We start from the raw sequence: 26,864 nt of genomic DNA on the forward strand, positions 1-26,864 counted from the left end.
GGAAAGACTGACCATCAGTGACAACACACGCAAGGCCTGAGTTATGGAGGCAAACGCAAGTGGAAGTTTAAAGAGCAGTCCTCGATTCTAGCGAAGTTGACGTTTGAGGTGCACCGACAGTGTTATTATACACCAGCCTTGTGTGGCCCTACAGCAACAAGTGAATTGTCTGGGAGAGCATTTCGCTTATTTCTCATTCACAAAACCAGGCCTGTGCTCGAACATTGGAGTTTTTGAGTTGAGTGCAACTCAAGGGGAATGAGAAGAGAATCTCATAGAATTAGATGAAGAGTGTAATTGATTGCAATTAGGACACACCTTGAAGAACTGAAGTGTAAAACGGACACTTCATGCAAAGCAGGGTGCAACAGACCTTCCACCGCATGTCTGCTCCATTATAGTATGCTACACATGAGGCAGTTTAGTGCTGACGAGCATTTAGTGAATGAGGGCTGCACTGAATCATTGTGTAAAAAAATACATTATGCAACACACTGGTGATACAAAGGAATTGGCAAAAACAGCAGGCATGATTCAACACCAGTTACAAAGCAGCATTTCTGTCAGAGTGTAGTAGCATTGCTCTGTTTGTCATCACCCATGGACCCATCTCTCACCCCTTACTGATGGACATCACAACTCCTCTGCAATTCTTAGGGAGAGTTAAGATGTGTGAAGTCAGCAAATATGTCAGCACTTCATGCACCACATTTGACACTGAAATATTGCTATTATTTGCACATGTATGGTGTTTGAACCAGGTCTGCTGCTGACTTCAAAAGCAATATTTTGTTTTGCCTTGAAGTGGCGCTTGACGTAGGCCTACTGTAGAACAGTCCTCAGAAATGCTTAGCCCAAAAAAAGTCAAGGGCAGAATACAGAATACAATTTTTTGGAGTGTCTCCTCTCAAAGTGCGTAACTCACAGCCTTCGTGCAAGTGACAGACTTCAAGGGCAGAAGGCAAGGAGGCGGAAAACTGCTTTGTTGGGTGCGTGTTTGACTTTAGCGTATGAGAAAAATTACCTCAAAGACATCATCCTTATTCATTAAAATGCTACATTTAGAAGGCAGCCATATTGTTTGCCCTGCTGAAAAAATGACCCACATCAATGAAACCACCACAGTAAAGAGGTGCACACCAAAGTTGTATTTTAATCAAAAAGGTCAACCACAAATCAGTTCAGGTATTCGTTCCCCAGTCACATCAACACAATAAATTAGCATTTATTTGGACTTCTTTTTTCTTTTCTTCAAACGGAATAAAGGTCTGATATGAAAGTTTTACTCATTAATTACCCAATACTTATATGTGCAATTAACAATATTCACAAGTATTTACATTCAAAAACAAAATCAATTTCAACTTAATATTGACCAAGAGGAAAAAAAGAAAGGAAAATAAACAATTTTACCAACTTATAGGCAAAAAAGATAGAAAAGGTTTAAATGGATCAATACATTGTTTTTCTTTAAAAATATATTTCATGAGAAGAATGATATGAGAATTAAATTAAGATTGCTTCATTATTTAATCGTAGGCACATATTGTTCATATCTAAGGCGCAGTTGAGGTAAACCCTCTGGGAGTGAGTGCCCCAACTGGCCATGCAGCCATGCTGAGTTGGCCCAGGCCCAGAGCCGACGACCCTGTGGCGTGGTGGACAGCCCTGACTGATCCAAGTGTAAACAAAACCGGCAGAGACTGACTGTAAAGGTGGCTTAGATGTCCGAGAGCTCCTCTCCTCTCCTCTCCTCTCCAGGCTAAACGTTAGACAAAACGACCTCCACAGCATGTGTTTATAACTAAATAATAATAAAAAACTAAATCAATCAACAGATCAATGAATCGGCATCTCACTTCTTTCCATACAGTACTCATTGTGAATCCTACATGAGAAGCAGAGGTCACAACTGCTCATATATCTGCACACACCCACACACACAAACACACACACAAACACATACACGTGTCATGGAGAGGAGTAGAGGAGCTATTGTATGGGCGTGCTTTTGACAATGAGTTTCTTTGGCATATATTTCCATTGAAATCACTCTCCCTCTAAAATCAAATTAAAAAAGGAAAAATAAATATCTAAATTCTACATGTCCTGGTTAATTCCTATATATGACCATTATACAGTCTTGGGGGGAAATGTGGTATTGGCATGAGACAATCTATGGTGAGATTGTAAAATTGAAGACTACATTCTTGTTCATCCACCCTTAGCTGATAGACACTGAGCGATGAGTAAAGTGATATTGTTTCTCTGCAAAATGACAGCCATGCAGTTAATATATATATTTATATATAAAATAAATGGATGTTCTTGTCATTTTGTCAAACATTAAGACCTGCAATGTGTCCGTCTCTGAAGTGACTGAGCACGCACACACACAGACACACATACATACACAATTAATTAGGACAGCTCGAGCAGGGAACACATAGCTGAATAAAATTCCTGATCTATGAATGACAAAAATTCAGACAAGGACCTGCAAGGGGCCGTGTTGCTGTGCAATGTTATGCAAATGTGAAATGGTTATTTCACAAACCCACCAGGGCACATCATACCATGCAAATGTGCTCGTGCACAGGTCTGTAGCCTACTGGACGTGTGCCGCTGTCCACCTGACGGGAAGCAAGACTGTGAAGGCTGTGCAGTGCTCATGTCACCCGAGTACAACACACAGACTCTCTATTCGATTGTTTTAATAGTTAAACTTAATAACTGTTAACTCAAGAAAGTTTTATGATGTCCGCTGTTCATTTATCATGTTAGTATAGAGTTCTACTGACAGCCTTATCGGGTCACATTCGTTTCTATGCGTTCAGAGGCTTGACGCCCCTGGTTTGTTTTGCCATGGCACATCACAACCCATCTGGGTTTTAGCTGCTAGCCACTGACTGATGCCTGCGAGAAGTAAAGTTCAGCTCAATGTCAACGTTGCGGTTTAACGAGCGCTTCCGCAGGTGAAGAACAGTCGCCCAAGGAGACTCATGGGTTAAAAGGCAGGATGAAGAGAAGTTTTTTTTTTTTTTTTGTGTGTGTGTGTGTGTGTTTCCACGAGTGCTCCGAGAACCAGTCTGAGGCCAGCGTGACTGATGAGCCTCCCGAGCGCACCGCGCTGCATTTGGGTATTTTTAGTCACCGTGTCCGCCAGGAGACACAGCAGAAAGGAAAGAGAGAGTGAGGAAGAAGAAATAAAAAAAAACAAAAAAAACAGGAGAGGCAAGCAAGGTGACCTGCTTTCCACGATGATCGATTGTCTCACCTAAGGTGGCTTGTCTGTTAAAACAAAACCAAAAAAAAACAAAAAAAAAACAGAACCCGCCCAGAAGTAAATGTGGCAAATTTGGCACACTACATGTGTGTTAAAATAAAGTAAAACAATAAAAAAGAAAACTTCAAGTAATACAGCTCATAAAAGCAAAACAAAAGTGAACCGAAAAAGGACAGCACGTTCCCCCAAAACCCCCATGTCGTACGGATATATCCACTGCATTTCACCTAAGGCAACAACTGTTGTGATCAGGAGGGCATTGCTAGAAGTGATGAGAACAACAATCATAACAAGAATGAAATAGAAAAATACATCCCTTCTTACTTCACAGCCTGTCAGACAGGAACTAATGGAAGTAGTTCCTTTTACAGGCAGGTTTCTCTGGAAGACATCAGGAGGGCTTGACCCCTGGTGTGCCTCTAGCCCCCAAAATTAATCCCCCCAAGTGTCCAATCGGGAGCAGGAAGCTTTGTCCACCTCTCCATCTTTGTCTTTGCCCCCTTCAGTTTCTTACTCATTCCCTTTAAGGAGAGGTGCTGAGAAGTTTGGTGGATCTGTTGGGGTAATTGATAGCCAGGCTGATGGCAGCAATGTTCTTCAGTGCCTGCACATTAAAATGAGAAAGAGAGAGAAAGAGAAAGAGAGAAAGAGCGAGAAAAAGAGAGGGAGAGAGGAAAAAAAGAGATTGATGTATGAGTGTGTGTGTGTGTGTGGGAGAACAGTGAATTGGTGGTAGAGAAGGTGAGAGGAAGGCAGGTAGGGATGGGGGTGGTGGGGAGTTGGATTATGCCACAGCGTCTTCTGTCATCCATCACGTTTTTACACCTCCTCTCAAACTCACTCACTCACTCCGCTCGCTTGCTCACAGCCAGCCACCCACGCACGCCTTCCACACACTTCTCTCACAAGCGCACACACACACACACACACACACTAGGTCCGCTGTAGTCTGTAACACCGTTAGACCCATTAGATACACACAACCACTTGCGTGCACGCACACACATACTCTCATGTCTGCATACACACATGCACACGCACATACACATACACACACACCCATGTCCATGAACACACACACACACAGAGTGAGCGTTACCTGAGCTGTGTGGTTGAGGAGCTGCTCGGTGGTGGTGAGGGCCAGTAGGTACTCCTGGAGGATGTCTTGTTCCTGCAGAGGACACAGAGAGAGAGAGAGCAGAGGACTCAGGCTCAGCGCTGGCAACACGCCACGGACAAGCACACCAACACCATCATCAATGACAAACAAGACCTTGAGACGCACATAAAACTGCACTGACAAATCCTAATGCAAGTGCTAGCGCGACCTGAGGGCACACTCAATCTAATTTACGGACTCCCGCCAGGTACACTGAAACTAGCATGGAAGTATGCCCGAGCAGCCATTCCTCATCAACAGTAAACTAGTATGGAAGTATGCCCGAGCAGCCATTCCTCATCAACAGTAAACTAGCATGGAAGTATGCCCGAGCAGCCATTCCTCATCAACAGTAAACTAGTATGGAAGTATGCCTGAGCAGCCATTCCTCATCAACAGTAAATGCCATTCCAATGCTTTCTTGTGTGTGCACCATTTTCAATTCATAACCCAATAAGGGGGCTTTTTCACAAAAGCAGCATTTTCCTCAAAGGAAGAAAAGATCTTCATGCCCCTGGGCGTCTTTCTATCTGAATCACATCAGTTTAATTCGTGACCGCAGAATTAAGAGCAATCTCAAGGGATTGTCAGCGCGCAGCGGATCCCCTCGGTTACGTAATGCACGCGACGGGTCGGAGGGTAGAGGTAAGCCCTTGCCGCCGGGACTCAAATAGCACGCCGCCACACAGCCGGCCAACAGGCAAGCGGGGGTATTTAGACAGATAACGTCCTGTTGGAAACAGCCCCCATGATGCAAAGCAGCCGCGGCACTTGGCCAGGCCGTCCAAGTGTTTACACTGCCGGTCTATTCTCAGGGTGCTTGGTACATCGGGGAGTGCATTACCTGCGTCTGCATCTAAGCTCATGTTCGCAAGTATTTATAAAAACCCGACAGATAACTTTCGGCCATGCATGCAACCGGGGGAGGTTGTAAATGACATGGAAATGGCCTGCTATGGTAGTCTCTTATGTGTGTGTCTGTGTGTGTGACCGTGTGTGTGTGTGTGTGTGTGTAGAGGGGTTTGTTTGGACAAGGTAAGAGGAATCTGCTTAAGGGAGGCAACCCTGGTAAACCGAAGGCCCCTGTCCCGTAATGTCCGAGAGGTCCGGGCAAAGTGAAGTCCAAACAAAGAGGGCCGATGTTTAACTTCGCTGACTTCTGCTCTTTTTCTTGCGTGTGCATTACAGGACGGTGTGTTAAGAGCCAAATTGTTTTGAGAGCACTTGACTAGTTCATCACAAAGCACATTTGGTATTCCTGCGAGTTCAATGGTTCAGTGGTTCGTTTCTTCTCTCTCTCTCTTACTGGAGCTGCCTGACAGCCCCTCTCTTCAGTGAGGCAACAAACACTGGAGGCTGACACACTCGAGATGAAAGTATTGAGACAGTTTTAACTCAATTGGCAAAAATAGACAAAAAAAGCTGACTCACTTGACAATAACAGAGGCAATGGTGTTTGTTTTAGTGTGTGCTTGTATGTGTATATGTGCGTGTGCGTGTGCGTGTGTGTGTGTGTCTGAGATAGAAATAGTGAGTGAGTGAGTGAGTGAGTGAGTGAGAGAGAGAGTGCGGGTGAGAAACCAGTAGAGGGTGAGCAGTGTGCAGACACAGGGAGAGCACCAGCACATATCTTCAGGAAGCCATTGAAGCAATTTTACAACCTTTCCTGTTCTGCAACTGCCACCTGTCAAGAGCCCACAGTGGCTCAACTACTCTGCCGTAATGACATGGCGGGAGTAAAACGCTACATTACTGCCCAAATGAGGAGTGAGAGAGAGAGAGAGAGTGTGTGTGTGTGTGTGTGTGTGTGTGTGTGTGTGTGTGTGTGTGAGATTAGAGGGCTTATACACAAAAGTATACTTTTCCATATGCCCTGCGTATGAGCTACTTATTACTGTGGCTATGTTGTGATGTATACACGTGGTATACAATGTGGATGCTGAACTGGTGCAGAGCAAGCCCTCCACTTCATTGCTGGTTGTACCCGTGCAGACAGCTGCAGTTGATGAGGTCCATTTCTGCCCTCTGGTGGCCATAACACGAATCACAAGCTCTTCCGCACAGGGAGGACGATGACGTCCTCTGTGAGTCCCATAGCACACATAGGAGGGATGATAACCAAATCTACCAACCAAACCCATCACACCGGACATACCGGACAACAGGAGAAATTTCAACAGCGGAGCTAATAAAACACTGATAAAGTAAGAAACCATGCTCGCGAGGGGAGTGTGGATTATAGACATGGATTCTCTCCTGATTGGTCACTCTGACAGGCAGGCTACCCTGGGCACGTAACTGAAGCGCTCCGTTCACCAAGTATCTGCTGCAACACGGAGCCTCCACTGTAATCACTGAACTGGCTACACCAGACGTGATGGCGGCGTGCACTTTTTAAGAAAAAAAAAAAAAAAACTTCTACTGTCTGTCTTCTAACGTTTTTTACGCTCCGCGAACGGAACGTTTCACTTGTGGACCCAGCATAGCCCGGGCCTGAGAGTGACTTATTGGATGTGGAGGGTCACAGAGCTCTCAGACTGCCTGAGGGCCCCAGATGGCTGGCCTCAGATCAGCGTCTGGTGAGCAGCGGGGTGGACAGGTGGGCACCACCATTACAGCGCTCAGTCACTGTCAACATCACACGTCTGGGCCTCACACACACACACACACACACTCACAAGGAAACGCGCACACACACATACAGTACACATGCATTTCACAGACACACACAAAAGCATACAAACAAACAAACTCAGATAAAACCATCTTGCTACACCTCAACCATTGATCAAATACCACTATCTGACACCACCCTCAAATTACATAGATAGATAGATAGATACTTTATTGATCCCCAGGGGAAATTCAAGGTCTCAGTAGCATACAGACAACACACACACATTCACCAACACATAGCCACAATGTAAACACACATCCACACACACACACCCCCACAACACAGCCTTCACTGCAGACAGGGTCCTCTTCTAAGACATCCCTCATCCCCTTGCCAACACATGCTCATCAGTATCGTCCTGGTGAATGCCCTATAACTCAAACTTCTTAACCTAACTGACCTCCATCTCGTATTCTCCATCATCTGCAGTGACTTCAAAAGACCGTGCTGTGCTTGTTCTTCCATCTGGGCAAACTGACTGGAGGCCATGAGTGTTGTTGGGCTTAAAAGCTGGGGTCATTTCTTTACCTGAGGTGATCAGAGATGTCTGAAGTTGCTATAATATACAATGACCTATCTCTATCAGGGCCTAAGAGCGTTAAATGCTGATGTCATAGTGGAGATTGAGGAAGGCCCTACAATACAAAGCCCTTGACCTAGTTTATCTCCATCTTGTAGTTTGTGCAGTGACCTAAAATTAAAGGTGGACCGATGTGGGTTTTTCTATGGTTGATGCCGTTGCCTGACATTTGGCCGTTTTTCCTCTCTACTTGCATGAGAAAGAATAAGATGATAAGAATTTAAGCTTTCTGATTTCTCACAGGATCAACATTATTGTTCTCTTCCAAAAGTTCTGTCTGGAGTCTGCTGGTAATTTAATTGACGTAAGGGGCAGCGTGTTCAACAGCGACAACAACACTGGGATGTTCCTGCATGCACCTGCTAGTTAATCAGTTTAATATACTTCAATATCGCCCGATACCGATTATTAAAAAAAAACAAAAAATGGCACAAATCGGCACAGCTCTACATAAAATCACTCTCAGTGAAGGTCACTGAAGGTCCTGAGGGGTAACTGAAGGTCATGAGGGGTCACTGCTGGGGGGTCATAAAGGGGGTTGAGGCTCACCACAGCTTTGGCCTCGGCGATGAAGAAGAGCTCGGTGAGGGCGCGGTGGAGCGGCAGCAGCACGTTCACGCTGGTGGAGTCCCGACTGGCCGTGCTCTCCATAGAGGTGAAGAGCAGGAAGAGCGGCCGCAGCAGCGTCAGGTCACAGGCCCTGTGTCCACACACACACACACACACACAGCAGGAGATAGAGAGACAGAGAGACAGAGAGAGAGAGAGAGAGAGAGACAGAAAGAGAGAGAGAGAGAGAGAGAGAGAGAGACAGAAAGAGAGAGAGAGAGAGAGAGAGAGAGAGAGAGAGAGAGAGAGAGAGAGAGAGAGAGAGAGAGAGAGAGGAGAGGGAGAGAGAGAGGGAAATACACAGAAACACACATACACAAGAGGTACACACAAACAAAACAGATATACACACACATTTTAGATAAATGGAGGAAATTGGGTTTTCATTTCCTGCACAAATTCATTTAACAACAAATTGTGTGTGTGTGCGCGTGTGTGTGTGTATACTGTATATATGTGTATGTGTGTGCGTGCGTGCATGCGTGCGTGCGTGTGTAAATGTGTGGAGAGGGGGGCGATCCTGGACGTTTATTTATTAAACACAAGCGTGTTTCTATCAAGCATATTTCGGCTGAGCCACTTTTCCCCTCTTCAAGCCCAATCCATTATTCCACTCATTTACTGACGCTGATGTCACCACCGAGCGCCGGCCAGGCACGGGGATTCGGAAAATATGCAAACAGCCGCAGAGGCCTGCAGTCCCGTCTCCATGGCAACAATCAAGGGAAGAAGCCTCTAGATGGAGTTTTATGCAAATGTTGTGTAAATCAGTAGCAATACATTGCTCAGACAAACACACACACACACACACGTCACTAGGGGACTGGGTGTGTGTGGTACTCATCAGCATTGTTGATGAGCCAGTGTTTAACCACAGCTATGCACTGCTGTGTAGCAGAGACATGTGAGTGAATGGCCACTGAAGGTTTGTCCGGTTTCTACGGTGGGACCCACAGGTAGGGGTGAGCACACAGGCAGTGATGCATAGCCAAGAACAACAGAAGAGACTCCACCACCCCAAGACATTCTAAAGTTATCTCTTTAGCAGATGTGCCCGCCCAAAGCAACTTGCAGAACAGGCAAAGTTTACTTTTTGAGTGTGAGTGTATGCGTGTGTGTGTGAGTGGGTGTGAGAGTGGGTGTGTGCGCATGTGCGGGATGGAGCAATGGAGGTCACTGACCCAAAGCACTACCATCTAACCCATCGTAACTGCCGTCGAAAATGTACAGGAAGTGTGTTATTATGGCAAGAAAAGTGCTCTTCATGATATATGTGTGTGTGTGTGTGTGTGTGTGTGTGTGTTTTGTAAGAGCCAAACCAATCATCTTGGAGACACCAGTATCAACTGTATAAAAGACTTCAGCCATCATGTCATGTGGTAAAGTTATATACACGGTGAGTGTATAAGTGCCAGTGTGAGTGTGAGTGTGTGTGTGTGTTAAATGGGTGAGTGTGAGTCTGAACTCCTAAGTGGAGCCTGTCAGAGCCTTGACTGCGCTGACCTCTGGAGGCGGTCAGACAGCTAGTGCTCCACACTCAGACTACTGGCTGTGGGCGGCACGTGCTCGGCCACATTTGTCCCCGAGATGGAAAGTTTGGTCAAGGCAGAGAGGACAGGAAGGATCTGTCAAAACAGCTGCAGCTGGGATCTGCTCCCAACGTTGTGTAACAGAGAGAGAGAGAGAGATAGGGAAATGCTCCCAATTAAGAGGTAGAGAGAGAGAAAACAAAAGAAAGAGAGAGAGAGAGAGAAAGAAAGAAAGAGAGAGAAAGAAAGAAAGAGAAAGAAAGAAAGAAAGAGAGAGAGAGAGAGAGAGAGAAAGAAAGAAAGAAAGAAAGAGAGAGAGAGAGAGAGAGCTGCTCACCACTGCGTGGGGCACTGCAGCAGGCGCAGCAGCAGGTGGATGGCCTTGAGGCGCTGGTTCCCGGTCTGCCGACAGGCCACGCCCACCTGCCACTCCCAAATGTCGGACAGGGGCAGGTGGACCAGAGCCTTCTCGTCCGCCAGCATCTGCTTCATGATCTCAAAGCCTGGTGGACACGGGGAGAGATATACAGAATCAGAGACCAGAGAACCACACACACACATTCGTCACTAGGGGATTGGGTGTGTGTGGTACTCATCAGCATGGTTGATGAGCTTGTGTTTCACTACAGCTATGCACTACTGTGTGGCAGAGACATCTGAGTGAATGGCCACTGAAGGTTTGTCTGATTGCAACAGTGGGACCCACAGCCGTAAGGTGAGCAGTCAGACATTTCCTAGGGCAACAATCGCTGCCATCGTGTGACGCACTGGAGGAGTTTTTCACACAGCAGTGTCATCCAGGCATCTTAGAGTAGTGCAGAATCACAACAACCTCCTCTGCTAACAACACAAGCAATGAACGCGTTCTGGCGGCTATCCTTTCAAAATGACGGATGCCGTGATTTCGGAGGGCGGGGTGCTGTGGCATGACTACAACTCCTCATTCTCAATAGGGAGGGAAAGTGAAAACCAGCGCCCCAAGTGGTTGCATTCCTATCGAAGAGCAGCTCCAATGTTAAGTCCCATAGAACTATTTAAAAAAATATATTGTGAATATTGTGAAATCAGCGATGTTATCTACCAAAAATATTGTTCAGTGTCTATACAGTAATACTATTCTAACTGTGAAAATGTCAGACACAAATTGCTCATTTTGTTTCATAAACGAACTACAAAAGAAGTCACGTGACTTTACCCTTCGACGTTACTCTAGCATTGACACTTACAGCTAGCTCTTCATGTGAGTAGAAGCACAACACCAGTTATCCTGACATAAAGGTTATCACCACGCGGTTTACATCACGTTCCGTTATTACAAAAATATGTTAAGCCAGTTAAGCAAATTGCGTATTGATCAGTTAGAGATTAAGCGCCCAAACATGTGACGTCACATGCAGCTGTAGCAAAGATCCTTGATTACTAGCTCCACTTTAACCCTCTCTGGCTGTAGTTCCTGATCACCGGGTTACGACAAAAACTCAAAACAATTCAACTGATCCTAAAAATAAGGTATGACCACTTGAAGCAATAGAGGTGACCCCAGTGCCTAACATATGGAAGGGATTAAATTAAGATCCCAATGTGCACCGAGATTTCTTTTTTCTAAAAAAAAAATCCCATCCACTCGGCTAAACTCTAGGAACACAACCACTAGATGGCGATGAGATTACTTTCCCTCCCTATGTAGAAGGAGACTTTAGACCATTAGCTATGGTGTGAGTGACAGCAGAAGAGCATTCTTCCATGCTTAAAGTGACTATGTGTGCTGGGACATGTGTGTGTGGGTGGGTCTCTGCAGTCTCTGGCTTATTTGTTTTCGGTTTTTGAGGCTACAGGAGGGGGAGGGGGGCAATTACTCTTCCAATTAAAAAATGACGCCACCACAGGTGACGAAATCGCAGGTGCCGAGCCACTCCGGCTGATTGCGGTGATCAATCACAAACGTTCACGCCTCCAGCAAGACAGGAGACTATGAGGAGAGAGCGAGGTCCTCGCTGAATAATATGCACTCCTTATAACTCGTCCTGTGAGAAGGCCTTGAGTAATCAGGCAGCATACTTGCAAACAGCAAAACAGACCAGAAAAATGAAAGGGACAGAGAATAGAGGGGAGACAAAAGGACAAAAAGGCAAAGAAAAGAACTAAAAGAAAAGAACACAAAGAAAAGAAAAAGAAAAGGACCTGTTTGGAAGCGTCCTCGATGGCCCCCAGTCACAGTGAACTTGTAGCCCCATTCAGTGTTACTCATGTCAGAGACGAACCTGTAGTGGAGAGTGTCCCCTGGAGGAAAAGGTCAAAAGCACGTCAGTTACACACACCACACACACACACACACACACACACACACACACACACACACACACTGCTCTACCCACAAAACACACAACGGTCAACCATAGAAGACAACTCTTGCCAAACACTGCACACCCCAAACACAAACACAACTCCTTATGTGATATCAGTTGAGTCTGCTTCGAGGCAAAAGCCTGTCTGATGCTTGACCACTGAAAACAAACAAAACAGCCAGCACATAAGACCGCAGTCCAGTCAAGTCAAGTCTAGTCAAGTCTTTCTTGTGATTCCTGATTCCTGTGTTGTGAACAGGGTCCCGAGACCATGTAGCAAGCATGCTACCAAGTTTGGTTTTGATACATGAAAGTGTTGGGGAGATATCTCCAACAGAAGAGAACAGTCCAATCAAGTCCAGTCCAGTCCAGTAGAGCCTCACAGGGGATCTCTCTTTGTGTGGCATCAGTTGCGTCTACTTTGAGACACAAGCCTGTCTGATGCTTGACAACCGAAAAACAAAGACATCCAACAGATTCGGATGCAACAGTCAAGCCAAGTCCAGCACTGTCCAGTCCAGTCCAGTGGGGCCTCACCTGGGATCTCGAAGTCGGTCCACTTCTGGTGGGAACCGCTGAAGTTGTGCATGTCCTGCAGGAAGTCAGCACTGCTGGCCATCAGCAGCTCATCACAGCCCTCCTCCGTGTGGCAGCGCGGGTCAAACTTCACCGACAAGTAGATGGCCCCGGGGATGTGCACCTTGTCCTGGTCACACAGAACAGAGGAATAATGGATATGATTTAAACCGAACACAAACAAATAAAGAAAGAAATAAATAGTGGCCACAGGCTCAACATGTGGATGTGACTTCAATGGCAAGCAACAAGAGTTGTGCTTTACATGTTTTTTTGTCTTGTCCTTGTTTGCAGTGGGGGTGAACACAAACAGGTTTCAGAGGAGATGCACAATTGACATTGCTATATCTTTTATATATATATATATATATATATGTGAATTTCTTGAATTTCTTCCATGCGCAGGCACACGCTCCTCCAAACTTACCTGGAAGTTGGTGTCGTTGTCGTAGGGGTGCTTGGACTCGCGCACCTGCACGGCCATGCCGGGTTCCTCCATGAACTGGCAGGCGGTCAGCGACAGACTACCCAGCATGCCCTGGCTGCAGCCCTGCAACACCTTCTGTAGGATCTGAGAGTAAGTCAGAGCAAAAGCCAATCAGTATACAAAGAGAAGTGCAATGAGAGAGAGAGAGAGAAAGAAAAAAACAATGAAAGGCATATCTTTTTCAACAGGTTTTGTTGTTAATTGTAACAGACTCAAACTGCAACCATGGGTGTTAGAGTCTGACACTAATGCATCATTCCTTAAAGTGTTGGGGAGTGAGACTTGAAGGGAGGCTACACCAGGCACGCAACTCAAATGTTCCGTTGGCGTAGCATCTGGAATGCTTCAACGATCATCCATGGAACTGGCTACACCAGATGTGATAGCAGCACATATTTTTGAAAGAAATTACACACGTTTTCTAAAACGATTTTTTGGCGACGTGAGTGGAGCGCTTCAGTTGCGGACCCAGTGTGACCCGGGTGTTTCTCACTGCATAGCAAAGTACAACACAAACACAAACACACACACACACACCCTTTCCCAGAGTGGGCGCTCCTCCAGCTGCATGAGCATGTCCAGGATGTAAGCGAGGTGCGAGGCGCCGCTCAGCTCCAGGTCCTCCTCGCTGATGGGGGCGCCGGCGGGCCAGTCGGCCAGCAGCGAGGCCAGCACGTGGCGCGCGTACAGGATGGCGATGGCCTCGTTGACCTTCACCAGGTACTGGCGCACGGCCTTGTTGCTGCGCGCGTCCAGCTCCTTGTGCAGCAGCGCCGAGCTCTTGGTGCGCCGCTGCTTGGCGTAGCTCAGCTGCAGGTCGCTCTCCGTGTTGGTGATGAGCTTCTGTGTCACCATGTTGCTCTCCTCCGTCGCCTTCTCGCACCGGCTCGGCTTGGACTGGACACAGAGGCACATGTTATACCCCTCACGGGATCAAAAGAGTATATATACTTACTTACATAAGTTGTTAACAGTTACTACAGCTGTGGTATAAGTATAATTATGTTGTGGTAGTTGATGTTGTGGTAGTGTTATTAAATTGTTACATTGCAATGATCTTGCAATTACAGTTATGCTGTTATTACTGTATTTTGCAGTTGTTTCATAGTTAATTTGCAATTATGTTGTGGTTGTGTTACACGTTGCAATTATGTTGTGGCAACAGTATACAGTACTTAGCTTGTAGACCTGATACAGTTACAGTACAGTACCTTTGTAGGTGCATTACAATTACAGCCCATAACAATTACAGAACAAAGCAGAGTGCAAAGTATTGTCTATTTTGTACATGGAGAAGATCAGGTAGAGCAAGAACAAAACATGTACAGTTTTTCCCCCAGTTAAGTTCATTTTGTAAAGCGCTGTGACGACGAGCCACTCACCACACATGGTACAACAACCATGTCAGTGTCCACGGCCTTGGTGGTGACCGAGGAGCGGGGGTTTTTAGTGGGCTGCCACTTCTGGGCTAGAGTGCGGATGGCCTCGTCGGTTTTGATCCGATCTCCATCGAACCTTTTCATGAGACAAACAGAGCATGTGACTGATGGCTTCAAGCCTGACACTGCAGCCATATGCAGATGGCAGAGACTGCAATATCATGAAACAAACCTCTGACAAGGCAAAAGAGATAAAAGTAAAACATGATTAAAGGTAATTGTGTAGCCTATTGGATTAGAATTACAGGTAGACATCATAATAGCCAGGTGATTCAACAGAGGTTAACAGACACAAGTGGTAAGAGAAGATACTGAGGGCTTCACATCAAAACAGTGGAGTATGAAACACACACCTTTTCTGCACCTCCAGGAAGAACGAGTCCGTCCTCTTCATCTGCAGCTCATACATGGCCCTCAGAATGTGCAGGGGTGCGTTCAAGGCATCATGGGTAATCTGCAGAGAAACAACATGAGAGACAGCATGAAACAATGATTTTGGTGGCCACAAAAAATAGTTCCGAGACTAGACTGTGTCCTATAGAACTTTACAAACCCTTTAGAAAGTCATGGCATTCTATAGATTGCAATGAAGTTATGCATTAGAATCTCCCATTAATAGTGCTGATTCCACTACCGACTTGCATTATCAGTAAGGTAGTGTTGTGTTATGCACTAAATCTAACACACAACACCCAGCACTAGCTATAATTCAGACCGTAGGCAGAGTTGGTGAAATGTCTGTTAAATCCAGGGACATCAGCTGATTCTGAAGCTGATTCTGTGTAGGGGTAAGGCCATGATGGTTAAAAAAAGCCTGTCATATCACAGGGAAAGCAGCTCTAGGCATTGCTCCTGTTAATTGTCTTGCTTCTCCACATCCACATTTCCATAAGGTTTATATACGAGGTATTTTGGAATATATATTTTGGTACTTAATCCGGCTATGAAAAGGGAAAATTACATCACCCAAATTCATAGATATTTTTCTATAATTATCTTTCCTTTATCACTCAAAAAAATCATTTCAGCAGATGATACACTCTCTACCTGGAAGCAGATTTTGGTCTCCTCGTCCAGCCCCTCCAGAGGGTCTGGCCGGCCGGGCTCGTTCTCATCCGCGCAGCAGCTGGAGTGGTCCGAGTCGTGGCCCTTCTCGCCGCCCCTCCCCATCACCTCGCCCTCGTCCTCCCCTTCCTCGTCGTCGTCCTCCTCGCGGTCGGCCTCGCCGTCCGTGTCCTCGGCCATGGAGTGGATCTCGCGCTTGGACGAGTAGAGCATGATGGACAGGATCTCCAGGTCGCGGAGCAGCCACATCTTGCTGAAGCCCGTGCCCTTGCTGCACTTGCGCACCAGCAGCTGGGTCAGGCCCGAGCTCTGGATGGCCTCCTGGGCCTGCGCCACGCCGTGCTTCTGCAGGGGCAGAGGACACACGCTTTTAGGGCTCACTACAGGCTAGTTACTACACGCAGTTCAGAAGAGTGGATGTCTATGGCTTAATGGCTCTTTCAAAAAGCACACATCAAGAGGATTAATCTACTGTATGGTTTCATCAATGCATAAAAATCATTGGCGTTTCTGATTTCATTTTCCACAAACAATTTCCTTCACATTAAGACATATTTAAGAAATAATTATCTTAAGAAATAAATATTTGTCTATGAAGCACATGTCTTGCCATATTTTATTTGACCTGTCTGTGTGTGCATGCTGTGTGTGTGTGGTCACCTTGAGTGTGTTGTAGAGGCCCTTGAGGGCCAGGGAGAGGACCCAGGTGGCCTCCACGGCATCGGCAGCGCTGCTGTCCACTCCGGCCTGGAGCAGGTGGCTGATGATGGCGATGAAGTTCTGGAGGTAGCGGGACAGGTGTGTGGAGGTGGGGCTCGGAACAGGGCCCTCGCTGTACGAGTCCGTCCTGCTGCTGTCATGCTGCTGGACGAGCTGGTAGTCCTTCACTATGAGAGGAGAAAACAGCCATAGAGAAATGGAGGGGTGAAAACAGCGGTCATACATTAACAAGCATGTACATTATCTGTGCAGCCTAATGCATATCATGCATACATTAATCTTGTAATAGTTTTGCCTTGAGATGGATCATGGGTGGTATGTTAGCTTCCCTGAAGTCTAAGGGCTTCTACACTGCCAGCCCTGGAAATATGGCTACAGGAGTGTGTGCTATATTATAATAGCTAGAATAGAAATGTAGGGATACACATGGATATAAAAATGGCTACATGCGACTTGCGACACGAGTTCTGTTTTTGCTGACTGCTCTGAATTCTCTCCTCTCACCTGTTCTCCTCTTACGGGTTTTCACGTCAACCACAGCTGCCCGGTTCTTCTCAGTGAAGTGCTTCAGCAAGATCATGTTGTGCTGCTCGTTGGCATTGTCAATGAACACTGACTGAGTTCCCATACACAAAACCTGTTATCACCATGGCAGAAGGAAACCACGTCAAAATTAAAACATAAATAATCCCACCAATACAAAAACACTCAACACAGTCTCTTTAGCTGTACTATACAATTGAAAGTTGTCTTCTGTGCCAGTAATGAGTGAATGTTGTTGATGTGAATCACTAAAATATTTATACATTCATAAATATTCTGAAATATCTTTTTGGAATTACAACAAAAACACCTCTTTAGTTTAAAAGGCATCTTGTGAAAGTACACGCCATTGGTACACTTTTGCTCAAGGATGTTTGTGAGCATATAGACACCACATAATGAGAGCATGACCCACATTCCCACACATGAGCTTTATTTGCTTTGATGTTGCAGAATTGAGCCAAATGTAGCCTGGAGGAGCAGATAGAGAGAGAGAGAGAGAGAGAGAGAGAGAGAGAGAGAGAGAGAGAGAGAGAGAGAGAGAGAGAGAGAGAGAGAGAGAGAGAGAGAGAGAGGCTAAGGGTAAAGAGAGAGACAGGTGAGGGGGTTTGCGTCGTACCTCGGGGAAGCCCACCAGCACCAGCAGGGTGAAGAGGTTGGTGCGTTTAAGTTGCTGAGGGAGCTGCTGGACACAGTGGTCTGTGAAGCCGGCTAGGACGCCCGACCACTGAGGACAGACGTTCAGGTTGCGCAGGATGTCGGCCACTGTGCATGCCCAGTCCAGGCCGATACGACTGCAGGGGACACAGACACAAACCCACACGTTCACACATCTTCGTGTGCCTAAATCAAACCTTCCTTAGTGGTAAATTGCATACTTCAGTGTCACAAGTTTTAAAAAATTATTTGAAATCATATTTAAAGAAGCTGTACTCATCTTACCCTCTCATGTTGCAAGTCCATGAATTATGTGTGTTGGTGTATATGTGTACATGTGTGTCCGTGTGTGAGTATGTCTGTGTGTGTGTGTGAGTGTGTCTGTGTGAGTGTGTAAGTGTCTGTCTGTGTGAGTGTGTCTGTGTGTGTGTGAGTGTCTCTGTGTGTGTGTGTGAGTGTCTCTGTGTGTGTGTGTGAGTGAGTCTGTGTGTGTGTGTCCGAGAGTGTGTGTGTGTGTGTGTGTGAGTGTGTCTGTGACTGTGTGAGTGTGTCTGTGTGTGTGTGTGTGAGTGAGTGAGTCTGTGTGAGTGTGTTTACTGTCTCACCTGTCCAGGCAAACAGCGCCCAGGCTGAAGAGCAGCTGCGTGGTCTTCCAGCCGGGCGTGTTCAGTGTGCTGCCCGCTCCGCCGCCCGCTGCCCCGTCGCCCAGGCTCAGCAGCTCGTACTTGTCGGCCAGAGCCTCGATGACGGCGGCGTCGGTCTCGGCGGGCGCGATGCACAGCAGCAGCTGTCCCAGCAGCCCCAGGGTCAGGTGGTAGGTCTCGTTCAGGCAGCCCGCGTTGGAGATGACCCCACGGAAGAGCAGCGGCAGGATGGCACTCAGGCTGCTCAGGGACATGCTGCTACCCTGAGGGGGGAGGAGGAGGAGGAGGAGGAGGAGGAGAGGAGGAGGGGGAGGAAGAGGAGGAGGAGAGGGAGGAGGAGGGGAGGGGAGGAGGGGGAGGAAGAGAAGAGCAAAAAGAGGAAGATAAAGAGCAGGAAGAGGCAGAGGAAGAGAGGAAGAGAAGAGGAAGAAGATGTTTTATTCTTTGGTGAAACACTGTTCTACATATTACAAAGAGAACAAAACCATGACAACCTTAAACTTGCCAAACACATGTCTATGAGCATCTCTACACAAGCCTAACCCGTCTTAACTCAACAAAGACACTGGTGTGTTGATCTGGGTGATCTACCTGTTTGGCTGGGGGCAGCATGGCTGCCAGCAGGCCCAGGATCCTCTCCCTTGAGCACTCGGCAAACACGTGCTCCTGAAGGGGCATGCGCGCCGTCTTCTCCTCCTGCACCTTGTCCCCCTCCACGGTCTCCGTGGTCGGAGAGGTGACCGTGTCCCCCTCAGACTCCGGGGCTGTGGAGTGGCGGACATCAGTGGAAAAAATGGACACTCAGTCACGTCCACAGAGTAAACAAACACAGCTGATGTATGGCAAGTAAACTGTACCTGCGGTTAATCTCTAGGGTTATTTTTTTTTCATTTGTTCTACTTTGTTACACATTTTCATCATTATTCAACTATAAACTACAAGCATCGTACAAGATTTCTTTACAAGCCCATATCTGATGCCGTTAGTTATTGTGCATGGCGTTTGCGTCTCACCTCTGACCCCAGGGGAGAGTGTGCCTTCACTGGACACGGACGGAGTCTGGCTCAGGCTGGACGAGTCCAAGGTGTCCTGGGAGACCAGCTTCCTCTTGGGCCGCTCACCCTCGGCTTTGGAGGGCAGGGGCACGTCAGCCTCCTGGCTTTTCCTCTGCACAGGAGCAGGGAGAGGAGCAGTGAAGAACATAGAAACAGAGGGTCCAAAGGACTGCAACTGTTTTGTTTTTTATTGCTGTTAGTATTGTTGTTGTTTTATCATTTGGAAAGCACTTTGGGTCAACCCTGTTGCGTTAAATGTGCTATAAAAAAAACAATTTGATTGGCTGATATGACTAACATTCTGAAACGTGATTGGATATAATCTGTTCTCTGCCGTCCCCAAGCTCTGACAAAAGACCTGTCGTATATGACATTTGGTCACTGACATTTTTTATTCAACCTTTTGATATGTTTGTTCAAACATAGGTAGGCCTGGGCCACTGATGGCCTTACCGGTTCTACAACTCATGAGAGCACGGATAAATGCCTAACATGAAATGATATCTCTGCCTGATATGTCTAAACGGTGCAATTTGATTTCTCATTCTGTGTTTGGGAACAGAAGTATGTCCACAGAGTCAGACCACCTGCTGAACACAATGTATGGATCTGTATTTGTATGTTAATGTATGGATCTGTATTTGTATGTTAATGTATGTCAATGTATGGATCTGTATTTGTATGTTAATGTATGTCAATGTATGGATTTGTATTTGTATGTTAATGTAGTGAATGTATGGATCTGTATTTGTATGTTAATGTATGTCAATGTATGTATCTGTATTTACATATGGACCTTGTCCACCATAAGGACAAAGGATGAGGATTGTTCTACATCTAATGCAACCACAGTACACTCTGTACATGCTGACTGATAGTTTGAGTGCAGTTCCTCACCCTGTCTTTGGGGGGCAGCGGCGAGCAGACGGCGGCCGTGCTGGCGGGCAGGGAGGACGTGTCGGTGGTGCTGATCTCCTGGGAGGACTCCGGGCTGCAGGGCTCCAGCTCACTCTCCGTGGCCGACTCGGCTGAGGACAGCATCGAGATCAGAGCCGACGCCTTCAGCCCTGCACACAGGAACACACAGAGAGGCGGGGATGAAATCACACGTCCACTCCAACACACCTTTGGGCACCATTACAAGTATACATACCTGAGAAATGGCAATGGGAACATGACATTTTATTTCTCAACGGATGTACATTAAACAACAAAAACAACTAAATAAACATAAATAATAATATTTTAAGAAGGTTTCATTTTTAAGCCTTGTGAAATAAAGCACTTACCCTGATTGCGAAACTAGCGCTTTGACCTACAATGTAATCAATTCCCTTCAGTGCTTTTTAAGTGTGTAACTTAACTAATGGTACAATCATGAACATGAGGCATGGCGCCAACCTTTGCCCGTCTGGCCCTTGAGCAGGCACTCGGTGATGAGCTCAGAGCAGCGGGCGTGGAGCCCGGCGGCCTGCTCCAGCGTGGGCGCCCCCAGGCCCTGGCCCTCGGCCGGCAGTCGGCTGGTCAGCTCGGAGGTGAAGAGCGCCAGCGCGGCGAACAGCAGCCAGGAGTAGTTGTGGATGTAGGGCTGGATGAGGCGGTGGCGGTCACTGATGCGGATGGTCACCATCGGGTAGACGGTGATGCGGTGGGTGGGGAGGTGACTGAAAGGGGTCCAGAGGGGGGGGTGGAGACAGAAAGAGAGAGAGAGAGAGAGAGGGGGAGAGAGGGATGGAGGGAGAGAGAGAGAGAGAGAGAGAGAGAAAGAGAGGGAGGGAGGGAAAAAGAGAGAGAGAGGGAGAATGAGATTGGGGGGAAATGAATTCAATAAGACTGGAATGGGACTTATGGGTACTATGGTTCTGGTAATTACTGAGGGATTGTAAACAACACATAGTAGCAAGTACAGCAGTAAAGGCGTAATTGTTTTGTACAGCAGCAGGGGCCACTCCATTTGTGGAATGTCTATTTAAGTGCAAAGTTCAAGATTTATCTTTTGTCCAATTGGACACACCCCAGGTGACGGCGCTTCAGTCCAGTACTTACCTGTCTGGGTATTTTTTGGCGTTGTAGCAGCCGAAGCACAAGTCAAAGTCCTCACACACGTTGCAGTTGATACGGCTGCCCACTATCAGGCCTTGGCAGTGGTCACAGGCGTACTCCATGTTGACCATTTCATGGTCATCCTCGTGACCCTCGGGCTTGGCACCACCTGTGGATCAAACACACGGATTACTGTTACCTGTGCTTCAGACATGAGTGTTCACAAGGATCTTATTGGAACCTGATAACCTGTCTCACAGAATGTATTTTATTATTACTCATTTACTATCCTAATACTCTACTACTTTATTACTACTTATCATAAACATTATGACCACCTGCTCAATATGCTGTTCTGTATCCACTACATGCAACTAAAACAGCTCCAGCCTGCCCTGGCATAAGAGCTCTGAGGGGGCCCTGGCATAAGAGCTCTGAGGGGGCCCTGTGATGTCTGACACCAAGACATCAGCAGCTTCATCTGAGAGAGGCCATGAAGTATGGGCTCATCAGCACGCTATTTCAGCACTAAATACTGAGAGTCTAAGATCTTTTTCTGTTTTCTAATACTGTACTATATATAATGCTATGTACTATAACATAAGACTTCTGATACTGTACTATATATAATGCTATGTACTATAACATAAGACTTCTGATACTGTACTATATATAATGCTATGTACTATAACATAAGACTTCTGATACTGTATAATGCTATGTACTATAACATAAGACTTCTGGTGATGGTGTTGTCTTCGAGGCCTCAGTGAAACACTCAGTTTGGAATCTGTATAGAGAGACTAACAACCCAATGGTAATGGACTTATCTCTACTTCATCTGTTTATTTTTGGCCAAGTCAAACATGCCAACATTTCGGCCACATGGCGTTCATCAGAGAATGCTGATAAACAGGTGAAACAGAGAGGAGTCCAGTTCTATGAAGATCGTGTGTGCAACCTCATTACTTTTGGGTAGTTAGTTTGGTATTTGTGTCATTTAGGTTTAGCACCACACAGCAAGGCTGGGAAGGCACATCCTCTCTTATACAGACTGGGCCCTAATGTGCCATACTAGTTTATGTGCATCTGCTGTGGCGCAGGGACTCACTGAGAAAGCAGGTCTTGCAGAGGTCCATGTCGGTGCACTGCAGGCAGCGGTAACGGTGCCATGGGGCGATCCTCTCACAGCCGTCACATGAGATCTCCACGTTCAGCAGGTCGCAGTAGCGCGCTATGAACATGTGCATCTGAGGAACCGCACATGCACACACACGCACACACACACACACACACGCACACACAGACATACACAGACACACACACAGACATACACAGACACACACACAGACACACACACACACACACACACACACACACACAGACACACACACAAGGCCACTGTGAGATGCCTGCTCATATCCAGTCATGTTAAGGCAGATTCATCTGTTTGATACTGGCAGTTGAATGGATACGTGAGGAGTTTGAATGACACAAAAGTTGAAATGTCATCATGTTGTATCAAATGTTTGCTCAGAAACGGATGACCTCAGCTCACAATGCAAGATAAAAGACAGGTCCTGGTCCAGGATGATCTCAAACACGGGTACAAATAGAGTGATTGCTGCAATTGCTGATAAACAATTGTTGGATAAACAACCCAGAGATCACAGTTACAATGCAGGGCAGGCCACATCTGTAATCAATACTTGGAATAACTTAAAAGCCAATGAGCAGCTGACACTTGTACACACAGCCGACGGTAGACTGAACAATAATATGACTTAGACCTGAGAGAGCCAGACGTCATGTTAACAAGACTCTTTAAAATAGACGTACAGAACATAAAACTGTGTATAAGTTCCAAAGTTGACAGTGTTTGCCTAGTTGCTATTCCGGTTGCTTGGACCCCAGAGATCTTCTTGTAAAGACACGGCTAAGAGACCTAGCTTTTACCACCACAGCGAAAACAGAGAGCATATTTTTACATTTTTACAATTCTTTGTAGCATGTACTTCTCAGCTCATCAACAAAGAGCACAAAGTCAGTTAGAGAGGAGGATTTGTGTAAAGAGGCGCTTATGTAACTTCAGAGGACCAGAGCAGCAGCCGGTCTCGCGAGCTTTACCTTTCTTCTGCTCTCAATCGTCCCCTGGATCACCTTGTCGTACCACTTCTCCAGCATACCGTCCATGCACTCGTCCATCCACTCCATGTTCCTCTCATAGTCCGCAATCTCATCCTCCTCTGTCCACTGACTATGACAACACAAAACAAATACAACATAAAACACTGAAGATGCCTCTAAAAATGCCTCTAAAAATGCCTCTAGTCTAGTTGTCAGGAACAATAACTATAACGGCAAAAAAGTATCGCTTCAGCTAATATGAAGGACAACGTCCACACATAAACTATAACAATAACGACATGAAGAACGATATAGTTGGGGATCACTTTCAGAGCAATTCTGAGAATGATAGAAAGCTGAAAGCCAATCAGAATCCATCAAATTGTAGACGTCACATTGTTCCACACAACGAAAGACTTTCCTTATCGTTGGTCAGTGTGGACACTTTTATCATTATAGTTATTGCTACTGGTGTGAATGGCCCTTAACTGGGTGTAATGTACTGGGTGTAATGTGTGTGTGGTTGTACTGGGTGTAATGTGTGTGTGGTTGTACTGGGTGTAATGTGTGTGGTTGCACAGGGTGTAATGTGTGTGGTTGCACAGGGTGTAATGTGTGTGGGTGCACGGGGTTGCATGCTGCAGCTACCTGATGGCGATGTCATGCACGCTGATGTTCTCCTGGGACATGGTGAGCAGCAGGTCGGGCAGCTTGATGTCCAGGAAGAGGGACAGGTCCTCCACCTCCCAGCTCATGTCCAGCAGGTGGAGCAAGCAGGTCTGCACACACGACAGGGCGGGCAGCAGGACCCTGGGGACACGGGGGGAATGAGAGGGTCAGGAATACAGCACTGCTCAGGTTTAAAAACTCTTTTAGACCAATCAAAATACAGAAAATATGCTACAACTAAAACTGCTCAGTGCTAATCATACTCTAGTGCTGTTTTTGATAGAAACATACCTAAACATGACTACTGCATATTCCTTTTTGCAATCACGTATGTGGGCTACTGGTGGGATGTGTATGTGTGTGGGTGTGTGCAGAGGGATGGAGGCATTACTTTGCGTTGAGGCTGCTGAAGCTCTGGACGGCCTCCACGAGCATGAGGACCAGCCGGTGGTAGGAGCGCCGCACCTGTTCCCTCAGCTCCTGCCCGCAGCCCGACAGCTGGGAGAAATAACTACACACACACACACACACACAGGGTTATAGGAGTTGGCACCACACACACACACACACACAAGTGCAGGACAGAGCACACACAGATGCACTGCACCAAAGTTGGTACCAAAGTTGCTGCACCAACATTCAGTACACATTACCAAATTACAACAGCTGTCAATTAATGCATTTAAGGAGACTTTGATACCCTTGAACCCCCCCCCCCCACACACACACACACACACACACACACACAGCACATGGCTTAACCTAGTCTTTAACCTAGTCCTTTTAGTTTAGGACTAGGCTTAATCACTGTAGGGGAAAGCAGGCCATGTTGATTGAATGTGTTCAGCAGAGTAGATGCCCCGTACGGTCCCTACCTGGAGAAGTCCTTCTGACAGGCCAGCAGCTCCTGGAGGAAGAGAATGCAGGGGGCCTGGAAGAGGTGCGGCTTGCCCATGGAGCGCAGACACCACTGGACCGTCTCCAGCACCTTACACACACTCTGGGCCTGTGCCTTCTTTAGCGACAGCGTCTGCAGGACACTACGGGAGGCAAAGCACTGGACATCAACACCCCACACAACACAGGGTACACAACAGGTGGCTCAAGAGGCAGAGGAGGAGTTGTGCGACCAGTAAGTTGATTTGAGCCTGACGACTCCTGACCTTGTCGAGGTGTCCTTGAGCAAGACATTTAACCCCAAACTGCTCCCGATGTGCAGGTTGGCGCCTTGCATGGCAGTGTGTGTGTGTGTGTGTGTGTGTGTGTGTGTGTGTGTGTGTGTGTTTGTGTGTGTAAGGCATGCATGCGTGCTTTGAGTGCTCAGAGGATTAGAAAAGCGCTACATAAATGCAGTCCATTTACCATTTACAAATGATTCAAGCTGATTCAAACATTTCAATATAAACATTTACAGATCATTTAAATCACCATGCCATATGTATTAGTATGTTGGCATAATTTGCATCAGTTACTTGATTCAACAGTACAGTGCTTGTTTTTGTGTTTGAAATAATAGCAGGTAAGAGAGGACAACAAGGACAAATTAATGATGAGTGATCACATAATAAGGGACACTCTCCTGTTCATAAGTATTCATGTGAGTTTTGTGCTGACCAGTACCTGGCCACGCTGATGGCCTGGTCCTTGGTGAAGTTGAGGATGTCCTTGAGGATGGGGAAGCACTCCTTGACGGAGGGGGCCATGCGGGGCTCCTCCATGGAGCGGAAGGAGAGCAGGCGGAGACGCTCGCGGCTGAAGAGCGAACGCCGCTGCAGGGCCACGGGCGAGACCGGCTCTGTGGTTGCAGCAGCGCTCCCGCTGCCACTGCTGGACGCTCCGGGGTCCGAGGCCGAGGACATCTGAGAGTGGACCCGGCTCGGGTGAGACGACGGCGGCAGCCCCGGGGCGGGGGCGTGGTTGCCGGCGGTGACGGGGGCGGGGGGATCGGCGGAGGCCGCCTCGGCCTTGGGGGGCTGGGACGGGGAGGGGCCCATGCTGGCCTGGAAGTCGGCCTCGGATATGGAGATGGAGCGGAGGAAAGGGTTAGCGCCGGCGCCCCCCTCTGGTTTGGAGGACTCGGACACCTGAGAGAGCACTCCCCTGGGAACAAATCTGAAGAGCAGCAGGCTCTTCTCAATGCACACCTCCGCTGCAAGACAGGCAGACAGACACAACAAGGCAAACAGGGGAATAGGAACAGGTGAGTGACAAGTGAGTTAACGAGTTCCTTGTGTTTAATACAGTTACAGTAAATGTTTAGGGTATTTGAGGTATTTAGCACATAAAATGTTGGAGACTAACTCCCTGTGATCTCTAAGTGGACCACAGCGGGACGCAAGAACGGGGCTCACCTAATGAGTCCATGCTGACCTCTACCTGCTCCTTGTCATTCTCCCCCACATTCATCTTTTTGACCAGGTAGCGCTGCTTCATCTCCAGCTGGGAGGGGAGAGGAGGGTCAGACGCGTGTTACTACACATGACACGCTCTTCATTCAGGCAACCAACATGTCATGGACAAAACGTGCAACACTATCTATTTCTGCTATTTCTATCCTTTTCTGAGCTGGACAGCGAATGCTACAATGTGTTCAAATGTTTTCAAAATGTTCTTCTCTGCAAGAAATGACTTGCCAGAGAAATTAACACAGTATA

The 26,864-nt window shown here is 47.0% G+C and overlaps 1 protein-coding gene across 2 annotated transcripts in view; it reads right to left on the reverse strand.

The window, feature by feature from the left end:
* Positions 1-1,129: 1,129 nt before the first annotated feature.
* Positions 1,130-26,864, reverse strand: part of zzef1 (zinc finger, ZZ-type with EF hand domain 1) — a 38,820-nt gene continuing 13,085 nt past the window's right edge. For both annotated transcript variants that reach the window (XM_042091729.1, XM_042091730.1), the window contains 27 exons: positions 26,562-26,649; positions 25,831-26,359; positions 25,086-25,250; positions 24,602-24,721; positions 24,190-24,351; positions 23,542-23,671; positions 22,526-22,664; positions 21,418-21,583; positions 20,773-21,035; positions 20,269-20,438; positions 19,330-19,483; positions 18,908-19,080; positions 18,278-18,579; positions 17,635-17,809; positions 16,977-17,109; positions 16,413-16,639; positions 15,735-16,097; positions 15,041-15,141; positions 14,631-14,763; positions 13,786-14,145; positions 13,189-13,332; positions 12,723-12,891; positions 12,022-12,120; positions 10,178-10,343; positions 8,252-8,402; positions 4,386-4,457; positions 1,130-3,890 (listed from right to left, as the gene is read on the reverse strand). In XM_042091729.1, coding sequence (XP_041947663.1) covers positions 3,810-3,890; positions 4,386-4,457; positions 8,252-8,402; positions 10,178-10,343; positions 12,022-12,120; positions 12,723-12,891; positions 13,189-13,332; positions 13,786-14,145; positions 14,631-14,763; positions 15,041-15,141; positions 15,735-16,097; positions 16,413-16,639; positions 16,977-17,109; positions 17,635-17,809; positions 18,278-18,579; positions 18,908-19,080; positions 19,330-19,483; positions 20,269-20,438; positions 20,773-21,035; positions 21,418-21,583; positions 22,526-22,664; positions 23,542-23,671; positions 24,190-24,351; positions 24,602-24,721; positions 25,086-25,250; positions 25,831-26,359; positions 26,562-26,649 — 4,935 coding nt within the window. In that variant the 3' untranslated portion in view covers positions 1,130-3,809. The remainder of the gene's footprint in view (positions 3,891-4,385; positions 4,458-8,251; positions 8,403-10,177; positions 10,344-12,021; positions 12,121-12,722; positions 12,892-13,188; positions 13,333-13,785; positions 14,146-14,630; positions 14,764-15,040; positions 15,142-15,734; positions 16,098-16,412; positions 16,640-16,976; positions 17,110-17,634; positions 17,810-18,277; positions 18,580-18,907; positions 19,081-19,329; positions 19,484-20,268; positions 20,439-20,772; positions 21,036-21,417; positions 21,584-22,525; positions 22,665-23,541; positions 23,672-24,189; positions 24,352-24,601; positions 24,722-25,085; positions 25,251-25,830; positions 26,360-26,561; positions 26,650-26,864) is intronic.

The sequence above is a fragment of the Alosa sapidissima genome, chromosome 5 (genome assembly GCF_018492685.1).
Source record: "Alosa sapidissima isolate fAloSap1 chromosome 5, fAloSap1.pri, whole genome shotgun sequence".
NCBI lineage: Eukaryota > Metazoa > Chordata > Actinopteri > Clupeiformes > Clupeidae > Alosa > Alosa sapidissima.